This window comes from Camelina sativa, chromosome 4, assembly GCF_030686135.1.
Source record: "Camelina sativa cultivar CO46 ecotype springtype chromosome 4, ASM3068613v1".
Classification (NCBI taxonomy): domain Eukaryota; kingdom Viridiplantae; phylum Streptophyta; class Magnoliopsida; order Brassicales; family Brassicaceae; genus Camelina; species Camelina sativa.
This window is the reverse complement of record NC_141883.1, coordinates 7,469,167-7,493,458: the sequence shown is the minus strand read 5'-3', so window position 1 is coordinate 7,493,458 and position 24,292 is coordinate 7,469,167. Positions and strand designations below refer to the sequence as shown.

Here is a 24,292-nt window from a genome sequence, read left to right as displayed (position 1 = left end):
AACCTACCCATCAGCAGTTCAAGGGAACCAAGTCTAGCAGAAGCCTTTTGTTCAATACAATCAAGGCTATGCCCAAAAGCAGCAGTATTCTGGAAATTACCACCAACCCATTGCACCACCTGGATTCCAACACCAGCAAGGCCCGCAGCACCAATCCCAAGATGCTGACTTACGCGGCCTAATTCAGCAGATGATTCAAAATCAGGCATCCGCTGCTATGGACACCGCAAAACGATTTGCGGAGATGAGCAACAAGATTGATTCTGGATACAATGACTTGACCTCCAAGTACGATTCGCTCACTACTAAGCTGAGGTACCTAGAGAGCCACCAGAACAACCAACCAACTCCAAAGATCAACCAGCTTCCAGGTAAAGCTGTTCAGAATCCAATGGATTACGCCACTGCCCAAGCCATTTTCCTTGATGATGACAATGAGGATTACCTCACTGAGGACAGTGATGCTTAAGATGGGGAGGATATGGATAACTATGGGATAAATGACGCCAAGCACTACATGTCTGAGTATGAACCCGAGCCTTCACCCGAGGAGACTGATCGAGTTGATGATCGAGCACTAGTTCGAGAATCACAAATTGAAGAATCACCCGAGGCAGAACCCGATGACCTACCCGATGATGGTGATCGGATGATACATCGAGTAGATGTTCAGATGACAGATCAACCTCAACTACCTGTAGCAGCAGAAGGGGAACTAGAGGAAAGGTACAATGCTGCTCTTGACATCCAACTGGAGGCGCTTGTAGAGCGTATGGCGAAGCGTAAAGCTCCACCTCCTTAACTTTTGCCACCACACGAACTTCTAGAGGAAATCGCCAAGGAGGCAGCTCAGCTGAAGATTGAGGTTAAGGAAGCTGTCAAAGAGATTGGGTATGAGATTCTCAGGAGTGGAGTGTGCTTAGATCCTGAGCTGCAAATCGAGGAGAAAGTGGAAGATCCTGGCTCTTTTACTTTGCCATGCTCGATAGGACTTTGGATTTTCAAAAATTGCTTGTGCAACCTAGGAGCTTTAGTCAGCATCATGCCATTGTCAGTTGCCAACAAGTTGGGTTTTAGCAGTTTTAAACCGAGTAGTCTGTATTTGGTTCTAGCTAATAGAACAATCAGACATCCGATTGGAATCCTGGAAAATTTGCCTCTCAGGATTGGAAAGGTGGAAGTCCCCACTGATTTCATGATCCTTGATATGGATAAGGAACCAGACGATCCACTGATCCTAGGGAGACCATTCTTGGCAACAGTAGGTGCAGTGATTGAGGTGAAGCAACGCAAGATCAGAATTGAGCATGCTTCAGCATGGGAAGCACTTCAAGATGGAGTTTGATGTCAAGAAGGGAATTAAGAGGCCAACTATTGATGGTCAAGCTTTTTCCACTAAGACAAAGCAGAGAAAAGTCAAGTGTCTTGAAGAAGTCAACACCACATTTGCTGTGGAACCTGGACAAGACTTGGAGAATCCATTGAATAAGCGTGCTACAGTGGAGAAGATTCCAGAATCTTTCCCTCCTAAATCCCATGCTTAAAGAGCATGAAGAGTCAAGCTTAGTGACTTAAAACAAGCTCATTTGGGAGGAAGTCCCAAAGGTATCCTTTATTTTGTTTTAAGTTTTATCTATTTATTCTACCTGATTTTCTATTTTTGCATATTTATTTATTTAAAAAAAAAAAAAAAAAAAAAGAGGAAAAGTGAAAAAGGAAAAATTGAGGAATCCGAGGGTCAACCCGACACCGAACTCGATGCGCCTGATAGTGTGTCTACTCGGGTGAAGAGTGGAGTCCGAATTCCACAGATCAAGCCCACTCTCGATGAAGCCCAAGCTGCTAACCCTACTCTATTTAAAGGATTTGAACCCTTCTCCCTCAGCAGCACAAATCGATAAGTCTCTCAACCGTAAAGCTTTTTGTTTTCCTACTTTCTATTCTCTCTCAAACTCGAGTGTTCTTTGATTTTTCTGGGAACTAACCCTATTAATCTCAAAGTTTAGCTTTTCTTTCTTCTCAAGGATTCGATAATGGAAACAAACATGAAAACCTACCAAAGGAAGGGAAGAAGATCAACCTCCACCGCTGCTACAACCAGAGGTGATACCGTCGAACCTCGAGAATCCCAAGGAAGAGGAGACATTCCGCATTCCCAACCGCTGGCTGGACGTTTTGCTTCTCCAACCCGATGCTCAACCCGATCCGTTACCCGATCCGGTGCTCAAGCAACCGATCGTGTAGACTAACGAGTTCGCTCACCAAGTCCGATGGCGAGTGCTGTTCGCCGATCTCCTCGACGTAGGGACCTATCTACGTCTGAGAAAACTGTTACCGACCCCATGGAGGTCGACTCTAACGCTGGTGGAGGAGAGCCAGAGGAGATCCAAACGTCGCGGTTAAGGAGCAGAGCCGCGGTTGAAAGAGGGAAAAGACCAGCTTCTGAGAAGGCTGAGAAGGTGGCTGAGAGAGAAGCTGATAAGCGGATTTTCACCCAGGGTATCAATTCCCTATGCAGTAGTAGTACAAAGGGTTATTGATAGACAAGTTTTCACCCAGGTTATCAATTCCCTATGCAGTTGTAGTACAAAGGGTTATCAATCCAAATGGTTGTCTATTGCTAGCAGGAAGGATATGATCAGAACGTTACAAGTCAAGCCAAGCAGACAAGGTTTTGATCTAAGAGTCCTAGAATAAATGAAAGACAAGTATATAAACAAAGAAACCACACGACCTAAGCACTCGATGCAAGCAATCGAGTGCATGATCGTGTGGGGTGATCGAGTAAGCAATTAGGATATGAACAGCTCGAGGTATTACTCAATACAGTTTATCGTGTACCTGATCGGGTAAGTGGTCGAGTAATGAAAGAAAATGCAAACAATTAAAATACGAAAGCTTCTAAGGATGGGGTAATTGAATCCTAAGTATTCTTGATCAGTACAGATGCCTTACATGCCTCAAGCAATTATTTCCTAAACAATGAATCTCTAAAACTTTGTTACCACACTCTCGCACTAGCAAAAATCAACCTTGATCACTTCCCTACCCAACTCTCGTTGGAGAAACATGACCAAGTAGGCATTAAGATCGATTCATTATTGTCAGTAAACCATAACTCATCTAATCTCTTACGGAGAGCGAGTGAACCTCTAGCATTGGCTGATTCAAGCATCTCATATACACCTCTCGGTGGTAAAACAGCATTAAGAACACCAACCTAGAAGGAAATCTATCAAACATTTACAATCAAACTAAGGCATCCTAACCGATCAAGAACGCAAAATCATCTATCCCATCCATAGAAACTTTACTACACTACTCGGACATAATAACAAGAAACATAACAACGAATAAGAATGAAAATTGCATTATATTAAACGGTAGTGTAAAGTAGAAAGAGTACAAGATAGAAATCTAAGAAAAATGATAAAAACTATGAAAGAAAATGTAAAAACAAAAGGAAAAGTGTTTGAGTCGTTTAGTTCTCTCACAGAAACTCTCGCTCTCTGGTTTGAGGGTCTACGGCGTGCTCCTTTGCGAGCTAGGAGAGGAGGGGGTTTATATATGGAAACCCTTTTGACCTAGCTTCCCAGACCTGCCCGATGGTCTACTCGATGGGGTACACGAGGATGAAGTCGGGTTACTCCTCGGGTGGATCTTCGGGTTGTTCTTTATGCTCTTGGATCCTTCTCGATTGTGTTGGGGTTCAGACTTGTTCTTCCAGCTCGATGGCTTCTTCGGGTACATGTTCGAGTTTGTCCTTGTTTTACCCCATTTTAGGCTCTTTAGCACCTGTTTTCATCCAAAACATGCAAATGCAAAAATGCAACACCCTAAATGGTCTAAAAGTGAATTTCTACAGTTAATGACCTAAAAATGCTAAGTTAAGATTATGTAATATCTAGCAATTGAAGCTCGTGATCGTTCACATTCCCAGTCTCTTTTCTAGCAAAAAGAGTGCATGCGAGGGACTTGTGAAAATACCTCAAAACGGGGCTCCTTATTTGAGCGGATTTGGAGCTTGTGGACTTGTAGGGGAGCTTGTCTCCTATTGTCATCCATAGGGACCTCATTTCTTTCTTGCTAACCTCCATTCCTTCTCCACTGCCAGCTTTTAAGCCATACAGCGTCTCCATCTCTTTGAAACTGAGCCGGTACTCCTTGTTCCTCACGGAGAAGGTGATGAACCCGATCCCCCTAACGGGTAGTCCTCAAAGTAGTGCAGCTTCAAGATCGAGAGAAAGTGGACCGTCTCCGTCTCATAGGCTTCAAGGTGGGATCGCATCATTTGGCCCAGGTGGCACATGTCGAACAAGAACTCAACATCTCTAGCGATGCCCAACTGCTTCATGGTCTCACGGTGAGGGTATCGGGTACCGAAAAAGCTCATCTTCCGGAAGACCTTGAAGAGTCTTGCCGGAGTCTCCACCTCCTTTTGCTTCAGCCTCCGCGAGGCTTGGCGTGTTCTTTCTCTCTGCTCCTCCTCTCTCTCTTGGTTTTCCTCCTCTGCTCGTTGATCCTCTTCCTCAACTGCTCTCTCAGTTACCCTCTCAGCTTTCTCTGAAGCTGGTCTCTTCCCTCTTGCAATCGGAGCTCTACTCCTTGATCGAGAGGTTTGGATCTCCCATTGCTCTTCTCCTCCAGCATCAGAATCGACCTCCATGGGGTCGGTAACGGTTCTTTCGGATGTAGACAGGTCCCTACGTCGAGAAGATCAGCGAACAGCACTCGCCATTGGGCTCGGTGAGCGAACTCGGTGGTCTACTCGATCAGTTGCTCGAGCATCGGATCGGGTGACGGATCGGGTGACGGATCGGGTTGAGCATCGGGTAGGGGAAGCGAAATGTCCAGCCAGCGGTTGGGCATGCGGAACGTTTCCTCTCCCTTGGGACTCTCGAGGTTTGAAGGCATCACCTCCGGTTGTAGCAGCGGTGGAGGTTGATCTTCTCCCCTTCCTTTGGTAGGTTTTAGCGATTGGCTCCATTGTCGAATCCTTGAGAGAAAAAGCTAAGCTCCAAAGTTAATAGCGTTAGTTCCCAAAGAAAATCGAATAAGACTTGAGGTTGAGAGAGAATAGAAACTTTGGAATATAAAAACTCTAGGGTTGAGAGAAACTTATCGGTGATGCTTGGGGAGAGGGAGTCGAAACCCTTAAGTAGACTAGGGTTTGGTTGGTGGGCTTCACCAAGAGTGGGCTTGGCTTGTGCAATTCGGACTCCACTCGCCTCCCGAGCAGGGAAACGATCAAGCGCGTTGAGTACGGTGTCGGGTTGACCCTCGGGTTTCCCAATTTCCTCTTTTACTTTTCCATTTTTTTTTTATAAAATTCAAAAATAAAAAATGAGATAAAACAAATAAATCAAAATTAAAACAAAACAAAAGATACCTTTGGGACTTCCTCCCAAGTGAGCTTGTTTAAAGTCGCTAAGCTTGACTCTTCATGCTCCTTAAGCATGGGTTCTTTCAGAGAGAGGTTTTGGGATCCTCTCCACTGTAGTAGGCCGGTTCAACAGAATTTCCAGGTTTTGTCCAGGTTCTAAGGCAAAAGTGGTGTTGACCTCCTCAAGATGTTTGACTTTCCTCTGCTTGGTCTTAGTGGAAAAGGCTTGACCATCAATGGTTGGCCTCTTAATTCCCTTCTTCACATCAAACTCCATCTTGAAGTGCTCACCATGCTCTATTCTGATCTTCCCTTGCTTTACCTCAATCACAGCACCAACTGTTGTAAAGAATGGTCTTCCCAGGATCAGTGGTCGTATGGTTCTTTATCCATGTCAAGGATCATGAAATCAGTAGGGACTTCCACTCTTCCAATCCTGAGAGGCAGATTTTCCAGGATCCCAGTCGGATGCCTGACCGTTCTATCAGTCAGAACCAAATACAGATCACTTGGTTTAAAACTGGTGAATCCCATCTTGTTGGCTACTGACAGCGGCATAATGCTAACTGAAGCTCCAAGGTCGCACAAACAATTCTTGAAGATCTGAAGTCCTATCGAGCATGGTAAAGTAAAAGAGCCAGGATCTTCCGATTTTTCCTCGATTCGCAGCGCAGGATCCAAGCACACTCCACTTCTGAGAATCTCAAACCCAATTTCCTTGACAGCTTCCTTAACCTCATTCTCCAATCGAGCTGCTTCCTTGGGAGCTTCCTCCTGAAGCTCGTGTGGTGGCAAAAGTTTAGGTGGTGGAGCCTTACGCTTTGCCATACGCTCTGCAAGCGCCTCCACCTGGATGTCAAGTGTAGCATTGAACCTTTCCTCTAGCTCCCTTTCTGCTGTTGCAGGTGGTTGAGGCTAATCTCTCTTCTCAACATCTACTCGATGCATCATCCGATCACCATCATCGGGTAGGTGATCGGGTTCCACCTCGGGTTGTTCTTCAATTTGTGATTCTCGAACTAGTGCTCGATCATCAACTCGACCAGTCTCCTCTGGTGAAGGCTCGGGTTTATACTCGGATATATAGTACTTGGCCTCATTTTTCATTGGGTGATCCATATCCTCCCCATCCTGATCATCACTGTCCCCAGTGAGGTAGTCCTCATAGTCATTATCAAGGAAGATGGCTTGGGCAGTGGCATAATCCTTAGGGTTTTGAACAGCCTTTCCTGGGAGTTGGTTAATCTTTGGGGCCGGTTGGTTGTTGTGGTGGCCTTTGAGGTATCTAACCTTAGTGTTGAGTGATTCGTACTTGGCGTTCAAATCATTGTATCCTAAGTCGATCTTGTTGCTCATCTCGGCAAACCGTTTTGCGATGTCCAGAGATGCTGAAGCCTGATTCTGAATCATCTGCTGAATGAGGCCGCGTAACTCAGCTTCATGTGATTGGTTCTGTGGACCTTGAGGTTGTTGGAATCCAGGTGAATGGGTGTAGTTTCCAGAGTACTGCTGTTTAGGTGCATAGCCTTGGTTGTACTGGACAAAATGCTTCTGTTGTACCTGGTTCCCTTGAACTGCAGATGGGTAAGTTTGGTCCTGAGGATTGGCAACATTCGGGTTCCGATAAGATAGATTCGGATTCGGCTTGTAATTGTTGTACCCTTTGTTGTAACCTCCCTGATTGTTGATGTAGTGAACATCCTCTATCTGTATAGTCTCCCCATCTTGTTGTAGAAACTGCTCTTCCTCTGATATTGAATGAACATGCTTCTGCTGGTTGAGGAGCTTGTCGAGCTTGTCATTGAGGGCTTGCATGTCCCTCTTGTACTTGGCATCTTCCTCTCCTGTAGATCGTACAGAGCGATCATATTCCTCATTGTAATTGCCATCAGATTGAGCCAAGTTCTCCACTAGGTCCCAACCTTCATCAACATCCATGTTGAGGAAGTTACCATGGCTTGCGGTGTCCAGCAACATCCGAATCTTGGGGACCACTCCTCTGTAAAGTGTGCTCAGCAATGAAGCATTGCTGAAACCATGATGAGGACATCGGGTAGTGTATCCCTTGAAACGTTCCCAAGCTTCATTGAACGTTTCATTGTTCTTCTGAACAAAGCCGGAAATGTCATTTCTCAGCCTTGCCGTTCTGGATTTGGAGAAGAATTTGGCCAGGAATGCCTTCTTGCACGCTTCCCAAGTGGTGATGGACTCCTTGGGGAGTGATTTCTCCCAGATGTGTGCTTTATCTCCCAAAGAGAATGGGAAAATTCTGAGTTTGAATCCATCTTCACTAACTCCATTGATCTTAGTGAGGCTACAGAGCCTATCAAATTCATCCAGATGATCCAATGGGTCCTCCATTGGCAAACAATGAAACTTATTACTCTATATCATCTGGATGAGACTACTCTTGATCTCAAAATTGTTGTTCTGCACAGGTTGTGGCACAATGCCATTCCTTTGAGTATGAGTGATGGAGCATCTCATGCTCCTATATTGGTCCTTGCTTGAGGAGCTAGTGGACCGTTCTGATTATTCATCGTCTCCTCAATGATTGCTGGTTCCGGTTGAACTTGTTGTTGTCTAAGTAGCCTTGGTCTGTCGATGTTGTCGATGAATGGACTCAGGTTCTGGCTACCTCTGGATCGTGTTTTCATGCACAGATAAGTGTCCGAGTGTGTACACGAAGGTCAACTCGATCTAGGTGATCGAGTGACGGGTCGGGTGGGTGCTCGGGTTCTACTTGAGATTCAAAACAAACATGAGCGAAAGCAAACAAGTTGGATTCCGAACGAATATTAACAAAAGGAACTTGATCTAGCAAGTGCTGAAATCCTAAACATAGCAAAATGAAATCAACCAAATGGCAACGACGCCAAATTGATAGACAAGTTTTCACCAGGGTATCAATTCCTTATGCAGTTGTAGTACAAAGGGTTATCAATCCAAATGGTTGTCTATTGCTAGCAGGAAAGATATGATCAGAACGTTACAAGTCAAGCCAAGCAAATAGGGTTTTGATCTACCAGTCCTAGAATAAATGAAAGACAAGAATATAAACAAAGAAACCACACGACCTAAGCACTCGATGCAAGCAATCGAGTATAGGATCGTGTGGGGTGATCGAGTAAGCAATTAGGATATGAACAGCTCGAGGTATTACTCGATACAGGTTATCGTGTACCTGATCGGGTAAGTGGTCGAGTAATAAAAAGAAAAATGCAAACAATTAAAATACGAAAGCTTCTAAGGATGGGGTAATTGAATCCTAAGTATTTCTGACCAGTACAGATGCCTTACATGCCTCAAGCAATTATTTCCTAGACAATGAATCTCTAAAACTTTTTCACCACACTCTCGCACTAGCAACAATCAACCTTTATCATTTCCCTACCCAACTCTCGTTGGAGAAACATGACCAAGCAGGCATTAAGATCTGATTCATTATTGTCAGTAAACCCTAACTCATCTAATATCTTACTCAGAGCGAGTGAACCTCTAGCATTGGCAGATTCAAGCATCTCATCTACACCTCTCGGTGGTAAAACACCCTAGATCTAATCTCAACCTCTCCGTCTGTTGACAACATTAAGAACACCAACCTAGAAGGAAATCTATCAAACATTTACAATCAAACTAATGCATCCTAACCGATCAAGAACACAAAATCATCTATCCCATCCCTAGAAACTTTACTACAATACTCAGACATAATAACAAGAAACATAACAACGAATAAGAATGAAAATTGCATTATATTAAAAGAAAGAGTACAAGATAGAAATCTGAGAAAAACGATAAAAACTATGAAAGAAAATGTAAAAACAAAAGGAAAAGTGTTTGAGTCGCTCAGTTCTCTCACAGAAGCTCTCGCTCTCTGGTTTGAGGGTCTGCGGCGTGCTCTTTTTCGAGGTAGGAGAGGAGGGGTTTATATATGGAAACCCTTTTGACCTAGCTTCCCAGACCTGCCCGATGGTCTACTCGATGGGGTACACGAGGATGAAGTCGGGTTACTCCTCGGGTGGATCTTTGGGTTGTTCTTCATGCGCTTGGATCCTCCTCGATCGTGTTGGGGTTCGGACTTGTTCTTCCAGCTCGATGGCTCCTTCGGGTACATGTTCGAGTTTGTCCTTGTTTTTCCCCATTTTAGGCTCTTTAGCACCTCTTTTCATCCAAAACATGCAAATACAAAAATGCAACACCCTAAATGGTCTAAATGTGAATTCTTACAGTTAATGACCTAAAAATGCTAAGTTAAGGTTATGAACAATGCAAAATATGGAAAAAAAAGGATGCTAAAAACATGTACATTAGAGAGTTATCAGTTATCAATCCAAATGGTTGTTTAAGCTAGCAGGAAGGATATGATCAGAACAGTGCAGGTCAAGCCAAGCACATAGGGTTTTAGACTAACAATCCTAAAATAATAAAAGAAAAGAATATAAACAAAGAAACACACGACCTAAGCACTTGATGCAAGCATTCGAGTACAGGATCGGGTGGGGTGATCGAGTAAGCAAAGATGGTATGAACAACTCGAGGTATTACTCGATGCAGGTTATCGTGTACCTGATCGGGTAAGAGATCGAGTAATGAATGGAAATGCAAGCAATTAAGATACGAAAGGTTTTAAGGATGGGGTAATCGAATCCTAAGTATTCCTAACCAGTACATATGTCTTACATGCCTCAAGCAAATATTTCCTAGACAATCAATCTCTAAAATCTTGTTAAAACACTCTCGTGATAGAAACAATCAACCTTGATCACTCCCCTACCCAACTCTCGTTGGAGAAACATGACCAAGCAGGCATTAAGATCTGATTCATTATTGTCAGGAAACCCCTTACGCATCTAATCTCTTAGGCTAAGTGAGTACACCTCTAGCATTGGTTGATTCAAGCATCTCATCTACACCTCTTGGTGGTAAAACACCTTAGATCTAATCTCATCCTCTCGGTTTGTTGACAGAATTAAAAACACCAATCTAGAAGAAAATCTATTAAACATATACAATCAACTAAGACATCCTAACCGATCAAGAACACAAAATCATCTATCTCATCCCTAGAAACTTTACTACACTACTAGGAAATTATAGCAGGAAATATCAAAGCAAATATAAACGAAAATTGCATTATATTAAACGATAAAGTAGATGGATAAGAGTACAAGATAGAAATCTAAAGAAATGATAAAAAGTTATGAAATAAAATCTAAAAAAAAAAGGGAAAAGTGTTTGAGTCGCTCAGTTCTCTCACAGAAGCTCTCGCTCTCTGGTTTGAGGGTCTGCGGCGTGCTCGTTTGCGAGGAAGGAGAGGAGGGGTTTATATATGGAAATCCCTTTGACCTAGCTTCCCAGTCCTGCCCGAGGGTCTACTCGATGGGGTACACAAAGATGAGGTCGAGTTAGTCATCGGGTAGATCTTCGGGTTGATCTTCATGCTCTTGGATCCTCCTTGATCGTGTTGGGGTTCGGACTGTTCTTGCAGCTCGATGGCTCCTTCGGGTACATGCTCGGGTTTGTCCTTGGTTTTCCCCAATTTAGGCTCTTAAGCACATGTTTTCATCAAAAATATGCAAATGCAAAAATGCAACACTCTAAATGGCCTAAAAGTGAATTCCTACAGTTAATGACCTAAAAATGCTAAGTTAAGGGTATGAATAATGCAAAATATGGACAAAAGGGGATGCTAAAAACATGTAAATTAGAGAGTTATCAGCAGCTGAGGAAGATGATCGAGACACAGAGGAGGAGAACCGTGAGGGAGAGGAGGAGCAGAGAGAGCGAACATGACAAGCCTCGCGGAGGCTGAAGCAGAAAGAGGTGGAGACTCCGGCAAAGCTCTTCAAGGTTTTCCGCAAAATGAGTTTTGTTAGTACCCGCTACCCTCACCAAGTGACGATGAAGCAGTTGGGCATTGCTAGAGATGTATAGTTCCTGTTCGACATGTGCCACATGGGCCAGATGATGCAAGCCAACCTTGAAGCTTATTAGGAGGAGACGGTCGACTTTCTCTCAACACTAATGTTGCACTACTTTGAGGACCACCCGACCCTACTACCCAATGGGGGAATCGGGTTTATCACCTTCTCTGTAAGAAATAAGGTGTATCGGCTTACTTTCAAGGAGATGGAGAGGTTGTATGGTTTCAAGGCTGGGTTTGGAGAAGGAATGGAAGTAATCAAGGAGGAAATGAGGTCCCTATGGCTGACAATAGGAGACAAGCTCCCCTACAAGTCCACAAGCTCCAAATCCGCTCAAATAAAGAGCCCTGTTTTGAGGTATTTTCACAAATCCCTCGCATTCACTCTTTTTGCTAGAAAAGAGACTGGGAATGTGAATGATCATGAGCTCCAACTGCTAGATATTTCCTTGTGTGGAGTTTTAGACAATGCTAGGGATGGTACACCGCTAGTAGGAGATGTTGCGGATACTAGTATGGTGTTTGTGCTGCTCGTTGAGTTCCTCTACCTCAAGTCATGGGCTATGAAGAGAAGAGAAGGAGGCGAAGAGATCTCAATTGGAGGACTGGTTACACCAATTTTGGTGTCTTGCGATGTAATGTGCGCCAAGGTCCGGCTAGGGGACAACATCGACTTTGCACCGCCTCTGGAGGAGCTGTACAATCCGCAGGAGGATCAGTAGCTGAAGAGAGAGAGGCGACCGAGCAAGGACAGGGAGACAGCTCAGAAGATTATGACTTTGAGGAGTATGTTTGCTCTCAAAAGCAACCCGTTGGAGTGAGGGAAGCCCACAAGAGGATCAGATGGCAGAAGAGGATTAACAAGTTTTTGGTGAGGAAGGTGAAGAATCTTACCGGTTCAGTGAAGATGATGGGAGGTCAGATCAAGGAGCTGCAAGACAAGGCAAGTTGTGCCTCTGCTACTACCTCGGTATACGCATCTACTTGGATGGGGAGAAGCGGACCGCTAGGAGGAATTCGAGGACTGACACCTCCAGAACCTCACAGAGCATCATCCTACGAGCCCCAAGCTGAGGGGGATGTTACAAGACCTGAAGTATCACGGAGAAGCCATTCAGACGCCTATCCGATGCCTAACCTGATGGGATACATGATGCCTTACCCGATGCACCCATCGAGCACACAATCGGGTGATTACTCAAGACTCTACCCTCCGCCTTACCAGATGCCGTACACGATGCCATATTCGATGCACCCTGCGAGTGGCTACACGGGTGATCACTCTGGACCTCTTCCACCATACCCATCGTATTACTTGATGTCCTACCCGATGAGACTGCGATGCCCCCCTCGATCAACCCCTCGGATGCTGCTCCGAGCAAGTCGTCTGTGCATATCACCGAGCTCTCTGATGAGCAAATACCGGCACCTGCTGAAGCCGGTGACGAACCTGGCTACACGTTGGTGAGTATGGAGGCTGCTACAACCTCCTTCTTCACCAACCCATGAGGTACCAAATTCATCCAACCTTTGTAAATAACATTGCATTTAGTTTTCATTTCATTTTGTGTGATTCTTGGATTCTTTTTCCAACTTTTATTTAAACAGAGACTGTGTAATTTAAGTTTGGGGGATGGTCCTAGAATGTATATAACATTGTGTTTTATTTTTTTATTTTCTTATTTCAAATTTTTGCATGCTAGTTTTATTCATCTGAGTCAGCATCTATGTGCATTGAAAAAACCCAAATTTTTTTGAAAAACTTAAAAATATATATATATATATATAAAGAGTGTTCAGGTAGTTGCATTTACATATTAGGATTGAGTCTAGTTTTCTTCATATAGGATTGTTACATATGCATCTTAGGGGACAATGATTATATCTACCTTGTTTAAAATCAAATCTTAGGATTGAAGCTATAGCCCTTAATCACAGTTCATTGTTGCTAGATCAATGTTTGGAAAAAAATGAAAATTTTTTGTTTAGAACCTTGTGTCTTTTGAATGCTTCCTCCACTTGTTTGAACATTGGAACATCTCTATATTATTGGACTTAATTTGAACTTAAATTGTCTTGCTTATGGAATTTGAATACTTGCTCATGGTAACTCTAAACTCGGGTTAGCACTCCATTTTTACCAATCTTTTCGTTTAACCCGATTTGTTTTTCCCTACCCTTGAACTCAAACCTTTCTTTCAAACCTTGTTATGAATTGTTGAGTGAGGCCTTTTCATTGTGCTATAGGTTGTGAAACCTTGAGAGTATTGAGAACGACAAAGAACTTGCTCTTAATTTAGCTAAGTTAGAATCATTTGGACTAGCTAATAGAATCGGTTTTGAAAGATAGGTGGTTAGCATGTTTATTTAGGTTGGGTTGAGAAAGAAAAAAAAGCCCCTGAGGTTAGAATAAAGTAGCTCTAAGTCTCTAAGTAAAAAAAAAAGAGAAAAAGATCTTGCTATAGCCTCCTAGAAAGAAAGAAAGAAAAAATATATACATATTAGGAGTTTAGCAAAGAAAAAAAAAAAAGAGACGAGAGCTAGATGTTTAAAGTTTAAACCTTAGGGATTACAAAAAAAAGAAAAAGAGTTAAAATCAAGGTTGTGGGTAGTTTAATTCTAGGGGGTTTAAAAAAACAAAAAAAAAGTGAATGGGAAAAGGGTAGATTATCAGGAGTTAAATTTTGTATGCCTAAATTGTTCTCAATCTTAGGGGCTGTTATTGGAGAGATGATTTCTAAATCCATATAGAATTATAAATTTTAGAAATCCAAATACATGGATTTTGAAATAACATGTTTTATCCTTGGATTTGAATCCTTCTATTTTACACTTTCAAATCAATTTAAAACATAATGTGGATTTTGAAATCCAAAAACAAATTATTAAATGAATAACATAGGATTTTAATAAGTATTTGTAAATCATGGAACCAATAACACATCATTTTAATAAGTATTTTAAAATCAATGATTGAATAACACATGATTTTTTTCTGGATTTCCAAATCCATTAAAATCATGGAACCAATAACCCCCTCTTAGATAGTTTTCACGGCTGTCTAGCATTCATTCTTTTGAGAGAAAACCACCCAAAGAATTTGCTTGAAACCACCTTACCAAAAAGCCTTACCCTTGAAACCAATTGAACTTGATTCACCTTCCATTTGCAAGAATTCGTCAAAACACTTAAATGAATGTGAAAGAGATGTTCTTTACTTTTAGTAGGAGGTTGAACTAGATCGATGCATGGTAATAAGCATAGAAAAATATTTGTAAGTATGTTGATTGATCTTAGCACCGTTAAACTATCTTTGAGGACTATAGCTTGGATCCTTCGCTTAGCATATAAAGGTTATGAGTCCCCCCTCCTACTTGCTTGCTAGAGGACTAGCATGATTTAAGTTTTGGGGTCTGATAACTCTCTAATTTACATGTTTTTAGCATCCTTTTTTGTCCATATTTTGCATTGTTTATACCCTTAACTTAGCATTTTTAGGTCATTAACTGTAGGAATTGGTGTATTCTTGCATTTGCATACTTTGGATGAAAACAGGTGCTTTAGAGCCTAAAATGGGGAGAAACAAGGACAAATCCGAGCATGTACCCGAAGGAGCCATCGAGCTGGAAGAACAGTCCGAACCCCAACACGATCGAGGAGGATCCAAGAGCAGGAAGAACAACCCGAGGAATAACCCGACCTCATCTTCGTGCACCCCATCGAGTAGACCCTCGAGCAGGACTGGGAAGCTAGGTAGAAGGGGTTTCCATATATAAACCCCTCCTCCTCTTCCTCGCAAATAGCACACCGCAGACCCTCAAACCAGAAAGCGAGAGCTTCTGTGAGAGAACTGAGCGAATCAAAACTCTTTTTGCTTTTTGTTAGGATTTATTTTATATTCTTTTGTCATTTCTTTAGATTTCTACTTTGTAGTCTTTATTCTCTACTCTATCTTATAATACAATGCAATTTTCGTTCATATATGCTTTTATGTTTCTTGCAATGATTTTCGAGTAGTGTAGTAAAGTTTCTAGGGATGGGATAGATGATTTTGTGTTATTGATCGGTTAGAATGTCTTAGTTTGATTGTATATGTTTTATAGATTCCCTTCTAGGTTAGTGTTCTGAATGTTGTCAACAAACCGAGAGGGTGAGATTAGATCTAAGGTGTTTTACCACCGAGAGGTGTAGATGAAATGCTTGAATCAACCAATGCTAGAGATTTACTCACTTAGCCTAAGAGATTAGATGAGTAAGGGGTTTATTAACAATAATGAATCGGTTCTTATTGCATGCTTGGTCATGTTTCTCCAACGAGAGTTGGGTAGGGGAGTGATCACGGTTGATTGTTTCTATCACGAGAGTGTTTTAACAAGGTTTTAGAGATTCATTGTCTAGGGAATATTTGCTTGAGGCATGTAAGATATCTTTATTGGTCAGGAACACTTAGGATTCGATTACCCCATCCTTAGAACCTTTCGTATTTTAATTGGTTGCAGTTTTATTCATCACTCGATCCATTACCCAATCAGGTACACGATCACCTGCTTCGAGTAACACCTCGAGTTGTTCATAGTTTCTCTGTTTACTCGATCAACTCACCCGATCTTGTACTCGAATGCTTGCATCGAGTGCTTAGGTCGTGTGGTTCCTTCTTTAAATTCTTTTCTTTCATTAATTTAGGATCGTTAGACAAACCCCATTATTGCTTGGCTTGACTTGTATTGTTCTGATTGCATCCTACCTGCTAGCATAAACAACCATTTGGATTGATAACCCTTTGTACTACAACTGCATAGGTAATTGATACCCTGGGTGAAAACCTACTTATCAGACACCCGAAGGTCTCGACCGACACTGATCATCTGGTGTCGACCGACACCTGCTCGACACTCCCAAAAACCTAACGGTGTCGACCGACACCTCCACATGGGTGTCGCCGATGCTCGCTAAGTTCCCGAGTCGTCCTCACATTGGTATCGACCGACACCGATGCCGAGCAGTGATTTCCTTCAAACAGAACCTCCGAATCTCGCCTCCAAGCTTCTCCTTTTCGTCCCACATGATCCCAAGAACGAATCCAAGCCTCAGGAGCTACGAAAAAACTCACAACCAACCAAAAGAAAAAACCACACAACACACAAAATCACAAAAACAGAGATCTTAGCTTAGATAAGCCATGGTCATGCACTCATCTTACGCAAAACAACGAGATCTCACAAACAACGACGAAACCACATCACCACAAACTTCCCACCACGTTCCTAGCCTTGGATCCACACCCTCGAGAAGAAACTCACCTTACAGAGACAGAGAATCCACCAAAACCTCAAGAATTCTCACAGAGACTATGTTCTCTCTTCTTTCTCTCTTAGATGTGAAGAAACGGCTAAAGGAAGTGGAAGTCGTCGCGTTTTCCCTTATAAAATCGAATTTAAGGCTTCCCCAAAGCCGCCACGCAAACCGAAAAATTAAAATCGAACCGATTTGACTAACCACGAATGGTGTCGACCGATACCACTAGGAGTGTCGATCAACACCCCTACCAGAAATTGAATTTCTGGTTTGCAGATGTTACATATACATGAGATCGTAAACCTAAGCGAAGAAAAGGTTGTGCCAAGTCAATATGAGACAAACACTGAAGAGGATGTTTGGTACCTTGACAATGGATCCAACAACCCTATGAATGTAGACCGCAGGTATAATGCGCAGCTTGACGACCCTATTGCTGTAAAAGTCCGTTTTGGTGATGACTCTCGAATACATATCAAAAGTAACATCATTAGCTTAGGACAAGCTACAGAATCAGGCTGCGATGTCCGAATGAAAGGAGATAATCTGATAATGCGAGATTGTGATGGTAAGTTACTGGTTAGGACAATCAGGTCGAAGAATCGGTTATACAAAGTGAATATGGGAATTAAAGATGCGTTGTGTTTGTTTTCTACAACAACAAGTGACACAAGCAGATGGTATGCTCGTTTAGGTAATCTGAACTTTGGAACAATGAAAGCTATGATACAAGGAGAACTTGTCATAGGGGCTCCACGGATGAAATTGGAGAAAGATATTTATGGCTCTTGCTTACTTGGCAAGCAAACACGGCTAATATTTCCACAAGCCACTGCTTATCGAGCGACAAAATCCCTAGAGCTTATACACGCTGTATCTTCGAATACAATAGCTAGAAACAAGTACATCTTTGTGTTAATCGATAATTATTCAAGATATACGTGGATGATTATTTCAAAGTTAGTCGAAATTATTTTTTCAGGTAAAAAATATATCATCATCTATTTGGTTATATATATATAGCGCTATATTTACAATCATTTTCCTTTTAGGGTTAAAAAGGTTTTTTTAATATAATAAGATTACAATTATTTTATGCATCGTTTTACCAAACTTAAAAACTATGATTTTTGATCGTTAAAATTGACATGTCACGATTGATGAATTAATATTTTGTAAGGCTTTATTTATTCTTTGTTTTTGCTAATTACTGTTTTAGTTCCTTATGCAATATCGATGAAGAAGTTGTAGCCTTTAGGATGATGCATAGCTTTTTTGTTTGCGTTTTCAGGGTTTTTTTTTTTGTTGACCGCACTTTCTCAGCGTTTTATAGTTTTGATTGCTTGATGATCATAGAAGATATATACATATACACTTTAATATCACTTGTTCATGTATAATGATACCCTTTTGTGAAATTGTAGAACATAATCTAGTTTTTGCTAGTATATTATAGTGAAAATTCTTATTACTCTACAAACTTGTGAAAAGTCATCTTAGAACTGAGGTTGGGTATATGTTTCCTTTGGTAGGCTTTTTTATTTATAGTGAGACGTATGTTCCTAAATGTGTTTCCAAGTAAAGTCGGTCGAGGATGGTTGAGAACTTGATTTTTATTTAACATCTACTTTAGACCAATGTTAAATGATAAATCAATTCTAGTGGGACAAAATATTTGAATGTGTCATATCGTGTTGAAGTGATCTCATATATTATAGGTTGATATGATGATATTAATTAGTAAAAATTTGTTTTATCCGGAAAGCAAAATGTTTTCGGTCATTTAATTTGTGAAAAAAATGAATGTGAAAATGACACAACAACAAACTTTATTTCACGAAGTATAAAAATACGTAGTAAAATAACCAACCGTATAGGATGATCAACGTCACGAAGTAAAATAAAAAAAGGTACAATGGGCTGCAAACTCTAATAACCCTTTTACAGTTTTATATAAGCATATAACATAGGGGTTTTAGACAACAAACATGGTTTAAAGTTCAGACGGATCAATGTTTTCAAGAACGGTTGATCTTTTGGAGAACATGAAGTCTCGCCTCTGCGATGAGTTTGCTATGTTCTTGCACACTTTCACCAACTTCCTTGATTTTCTCTGTTAACTTATCTATTTTCCCCTTGATTACTTTTAGGACAAGTTTCGTGTCCTCCTCATCGTCTTCATTCTCAATAGCATTATCTGCAAGTGCCAACATAGTGTGGATACGGTCTTCTAGCCCGCTGACTAGAGTTGATACGGTCGCTGTCGCTTCTTCGTTGGTTTTTATACCCTTCTCCACCGATTCTTCAATATCAACCAGTTCATTCAGACCGTCCAACTCTTTCTTCAGATCAGCCTTCTTTTTCTCTAAGATAGTGTAGACGCCAGCCCATCCCGCCGCAAGCAGTGATGGACATAGAGCCCCGAAGCCCGCAACCGCACCAACGCATGTTGAAATTAAAACTATCGATATGACGGCAGCAATGGCAACAGTAGCACCGAATACAACATTCGAAATTACAATCTCTTGCTCCACGTTAGAAATTTCGTCAAGAATCTTTTGTTTAGCCGCACCTACTTCCTTCATAAGGGATTCTTGCTGCTCTTTGATCAACTTGAACTGAATCGTGAGCACTTGGCCATCAAAGGGATCTCCCATGGCTTTAAACTTCTTCAGATCCTTCAAGGTTTTCTCATACTTCTTCTTTTTCCCACAAGCATCCTTCTCTGCCGACTCTTTCTCAAAATCTGCCACGGCCTGTCGAATGAGAAGTTGGCCCATTTCTGCGTCGTCGACGCAATTCTGTATAGTATTGAAAATCTTTAAAGTCTCCTTGGTGATTTCGAAATAAGCCTCGACCAAATCCCTTAGAGCTTTGTTCTCCCACACATCATGGTCGCTTTCAGTAATGAACTTTGCCACACCTTCGGTAACTTCAAACATGTGCTGGGAGACCTCCTTGTGTACTTCGTATGGGGACACCGAATCAGACTTGGATTGAGGCTTGGCCCTAACGGGGATTGATTCTATCGTTTTCATGGTTTTCTGCTGAAGCGATGCATCATAGGATTTGAGGTGTGTGTGTTCTTCACAAGCGGATTTGTAAGAACTCAGGTGTTCTGCGCATTTCGACATCAAATCTTCGTATAATGCCATCGATGATATTACTGAAAAGGGAAAGAAAAAAAATCAAGAAAAGGTAGAGCGTTTAGCATGTGCTTCCCAACAAAGACTTTTCGAAACTTTCATATTTTGATTATTTTATTTTATACAAATTAACTAATTAGTTACAGTTTTGTAATATAATATTAAGCACAGAAAAAGATACAGTTACGTTGTAAAAAACTGATGAAGAAAAAGTAATATTATAAGTTATAATAAATAGAAAATACGAACAACACACAGAAAAATTACAAATATATATTTATATAGTTATATGTATACCCGATTTATTTTATTATAAATTTGAAAAATATATAAAAAAATAAATATGAGCAAACTTATGAAACATAAAAAAAAAGGTTGTAAAAAGAGAAAATGAGCTTGAAGAAAGACAAAAATTGGATCAGAATAGTGGAGGATATCGATCTCAACCTTCTTTGACCAATATATTGTAGGTTTGAAGTTTGAATGATTTTTAAGGTTAAGTGATCTACAAGAATTTATAGGAGAAAACATGCACGAGGAACCCGTGTGTTTGGTTAGTTACAACTAAAAGTCTCAACAAAAGTCTATACATCTCCAAAATCAATAGTCCGTCAGTAAATGTCCTCACCTATATGAATGATGTCTACACCTGTATGGAGTAATGTATTCACCTATATATTTAACGACTCCAACAACTAAGATTCGCCTTGGCCCAAAAAAGATTCAAATCGTAGCTCCGAGAGAATACGATTAGAGTTTTTGTATATAAAAGAGTAAACCCTAATCGGAGTGAAACAGAGGAATAGGAAGATGAATTCCTTTACAGATGATCTATTAGCAATTATATTAGCACGATTACCACTAAAGAGTATCACAACGTCTCAACTGGTTTGCAAGCAGTGGAAATCTATAGTCGAGTCTCCATATTTCCGTGAACTATTCCGGTCTCTTCACCAAAACTCACAACATACTTCACCATGGTCGCTCATGTCTGGGGATGGTGGGAAAGAAGTTATATCTCACTACGGGACTTAAACGATCTCTTTCTCTTTCTCTTTGTCCTATCACTATTCCGCAACCGCATGGCCTCAAAAATGACTCTGAAGAGATTGTTGTGTCCATGGACTTCTACGCAGATGGTATGGGATCTGTTCACTATCGTATTACCTCTCTCCTGTTGCATCTTGAAACCGAGTCCTTCAATGAAGCGCAGCCAAACCTTACATGACAAACAACAACAATCCACCCGCAAGCCACCACCTCGGCTGGAGTGAGAGAAAACAAGTCCAATGCAAGTGCATTAAACCAGCACCGTAGATCCATAAGAATAAATCTCCCGCCTCTCACTTCCCACCAAGCCAACGAACCCACCAGTGAAACAAAACGACACACGCAGTCGCGAAACCCAGATTTGCCAGATTTAGCCCCGAAGTTGACGCCGTCCTCAAGCCTCTCCATCGATTCTTCACCATCGACCACCACTACACGAGACTCCGCTTCAGACGTCGAGAAGCTCACCGGAAACAATCATCTATAGAAACCCAACTGAAGTCGAAGGACGGCTAAACTGATTCAAAGCCGACGCCGGAAGGAACAGAGTAACCAGAAAAGAAGAAAAGAGAGCCCTCTTCAGCGCAGGAAGAACAAACCGGAGAGGCAAAAGGCTCAGATCTAGGTTTGGTTTGTAAAGAGAAGGGAGAGAAAAATCTTTAGAGAGAGAAGTGAATAACTTTGCAACAAAAATTTACGTATTCCTTCTAATCTATTTCCATATTTCTTTTCCAAAATAATGGATGTTGTTGAAGCTTGATCTCAAAAAGGCTTACGAGAGGATCATATGGGATTTTTTGGAGGACACCCTTTTAGCAGCTGGCTTTTCAGACATCTGGGTACATTGGATATTACAGTGTGTCTCGGGGCCATCTATGAGCTTGTTATGGAAGGGGGAGAAGACAGACTCGTTTAAACCACAACGAGGACTACGACAAAGGGATCCCTTATCCCCATATTTATTTCCTTGTGCATAGAGAGGTTGTGTCACATGATCGATCTATCTGTGGTGGATAAGAAGTGGAAACCAATAAGTCCGTCTCGAGGAGGACCGCAGTTGTCTCACATTTGCTTCGCTGATGACCTTATCCTGTTTGCGGAAGCATCAATGGCACAAATAAGAGTGATTCGGGGTGTGCTAGAGCAGTTTTGTATAGCGTCTGGGCAAAAAGTCAGTCTTGATAAGTCGAAATTTTTTTTCTCCAGCAATATCTCTAGCGACTTGGAGAAGTTGATAAGTGATGAGAGTGGGATAAAGTCCACTAGAGATTTGGGGAAGTATCTAGGGATGCCTATTCTTCACAAGCATATGAATAAAGAGACTTTTGGAAGCATTTTGGGGAGAGTTTCCTCTCGATTATCTGGTGGAAAAGTCAATTTCTTAGCTTCGCGGGTCGACTGACTTTGACAAAAGAGGTGTTATCGTATATACCAGTGCACTCCATGTCTACCATAATCCTGCCACAATGTACACTAACTGCTTTGGATAAGGTTTCTCGATCATTTCTGTTGGGTAGCACACCAGAGAAACGGAAACAACATTTAGTGGCCTGGGAAAAGGTCTGTAAGCCAAAAGGTGAAGGAGGGTTGGGAATTCAAGCTGCTAAGGATATGAATAAGGCGCTTATAGCAAAGGTGGGGTGGTGATTAATAAATGACACGGATAAACTCTGGGCAAGAGTGGTTAGGATCAAGTATAAGGTTGGTCATATTCATAACATAATGTGGACTAGAGTCAAGAGTAACTGGTCTTCAACATGGAGGAGTGTGGGGAATGGGTTACGTGAGGTGATTGGTCCTGGTCACAGCTGGATCATTGGTGATGGCAGAACTTGAAACAACCAGACCCGTTTTTTTTTTAAATAATAATAATATATAATTAAATATCCCATACTACCTAATTAAACCAACCAAACCACAATACCTCATTAAACCAGCAACAACAATTATACACAGCGGAAACATACCAGCAAAACAAAACCATCATATCATCATTAAAATAACATTTCTAACCATTCTATCCAACAACCTAGCATAGCTCTAACCAAGGTTCCAATAACATAATCATACATCACCAATATATATCACACAAACGAGACCCTAGATCATCCTCCTCCTCATCGCCATGATTCCACGCAACATACCTGCACACCACAAACAACAATTGAGATGCGTAAGTATTATCACAAATACTTAGTGAGGCAATCCTCCCATCTACTGGGCTATACACACAAGCAATTGAGATTCCAATGTTTAACAAACAACAAACAACACAACAAACCAGGAAAAACCGCAACACACAAGTTGGTGTCGACCGACACCAAAGTGGTGTCGACCGACGCCCACTTGCTGTCGATCGACACCGACTTCGCAGACGCGCTCTGCTCAAAGCCGATCGTCGAATCTCCATTCCAATCCCTCTCCAATCCATCCAGAACTCACCCAAAAGTCACAGGAACCATTAGAGACCCTAAAGCAATCACAACCAACAAGAAAAACACCAAAACAACACCAAACAAGCAAAACATAAGAGATCTCAGGCTTAGATCAGCCATGGTCATGCACTCACCTCTTCTGCAGGAAAATTTGATTGAGAAACGGTAGAAACAACACCACTAGAAGCTTCTCTTTCGTTCCCAGCAACCACACCCCCTTCAACAACAACAGATCTCATCAAAAACCACCAAGAATAAGCCAAAATCTCTCAAGAACACTCACAAACGTTTTCTCTCCTTTTTCTCTCTTTTCTCACTAAACGGCGAAGAGAAACACAAAAACCCTCGACTCCTCTTTAAATACGTCGGTTTGGGAACCAATCAAACCAAACCAACCCAAAACATCAATTAAAACTCAATCTGGTCGGACCAGAAAAGCTGGTGTCGATCGACATACACCTTGGTGTCGATCGACACCCATCCCCAAATATCACTATTTGGTTCGCGGATGTTACAATTCTCCCCCACCAACAAGGATTTGTCCTCGAATCCCGCAACATCGTCCATACGTCAAGGACCTCCGTGCCACCGTCAACACGGCCCGCACGTCCCCCGACTGGACTAAACACCATCAGCCAATGTTTCCCGTGCGACTGTCGCAACAGCCCGCACACCTCCGACTGAACCCCGAGGTCTCCCTCTAGCAAATATACTCACATCCAAGACGCTATTTGCTCACAACTCAGTGCTTTACCCGTCCGTGGTCGCAACCAATGAATCATGCCGGCTCGCTATCATGCCAACCGCCTTAAGCTATGGTATCGAGGAAGTCAGTCACACACACTCCCCCCGCTCTCGGGTCGCAATCCTCGAGACATACCGGCTCACTGCCGAGCCGCGGCTCACAGTTACGGTATCCACGGAGTCTCAAATATCCCGCTCTTGGGTCATCACCCTAAAGCACGCTCTCGGATCATCATCTGAAGCAACATACCACTCCCACTCTCTGGCCACAAAGTCAATCGAGCTATCGGTATCACACGAGTTGGGCCCTCAC

At 41.9% G+C, this 24,292-nt stretch overlaps 1 protein-coding gene, 1 non-coding gene and 1 pseudogene across 3 annotated transcripts; 2 read left to right on the top strand and 1 right to left on the bottom strand.

Annotated features, from left to right (window-relative positions):
- The first annotated feature begins 7,415 nt into the window (after positions 1-7,415).
- LOC147945556 (small nucleolar RNA R71) lies at positions 7,416-7,522 on the top strand. Its single transcript, XR_015598009.1, has one exon. It is a non-coding gene; the product is annotated as a small nucleolar RNA R71 (small nucleolar RNA).
- Positions 7,523-18,416: 10,894 nt separating this feature from the next.
- LOC104780065 (UPF0496 protein At3g28270 pseudogene) lies at positions 18,417-20,234 on the bottom strand (annotated as a pseudogene). Its single transcript, XR_015596632.1, has 2 exons — positions 20,198-20,234; positions 18,417-19,770 (listed from the first exon to the last, which is right to left on the bottom strand). The product of XR_015596632.1 is annotated as a UPF0496 protein At3g28270 pseudogene (transcript).
- A 1,557-nt stretch (positions 20,235-21,791) lies between these two features.
- On the top strand, positions 21,792-22,202 carry LOC147945555 (uncharacterized). Its single transcript, XM_087509297.1, has one exon. The coding sequence runs from the start codon at positions 21,792-21,794 to the stop codon at positions 22,200-22,202; it is 411 nt and encodes a 136-aa protein (XP_087365423.1).
- Positions 22,203-24,292: the final 2,090 nt, after the last annotated feature.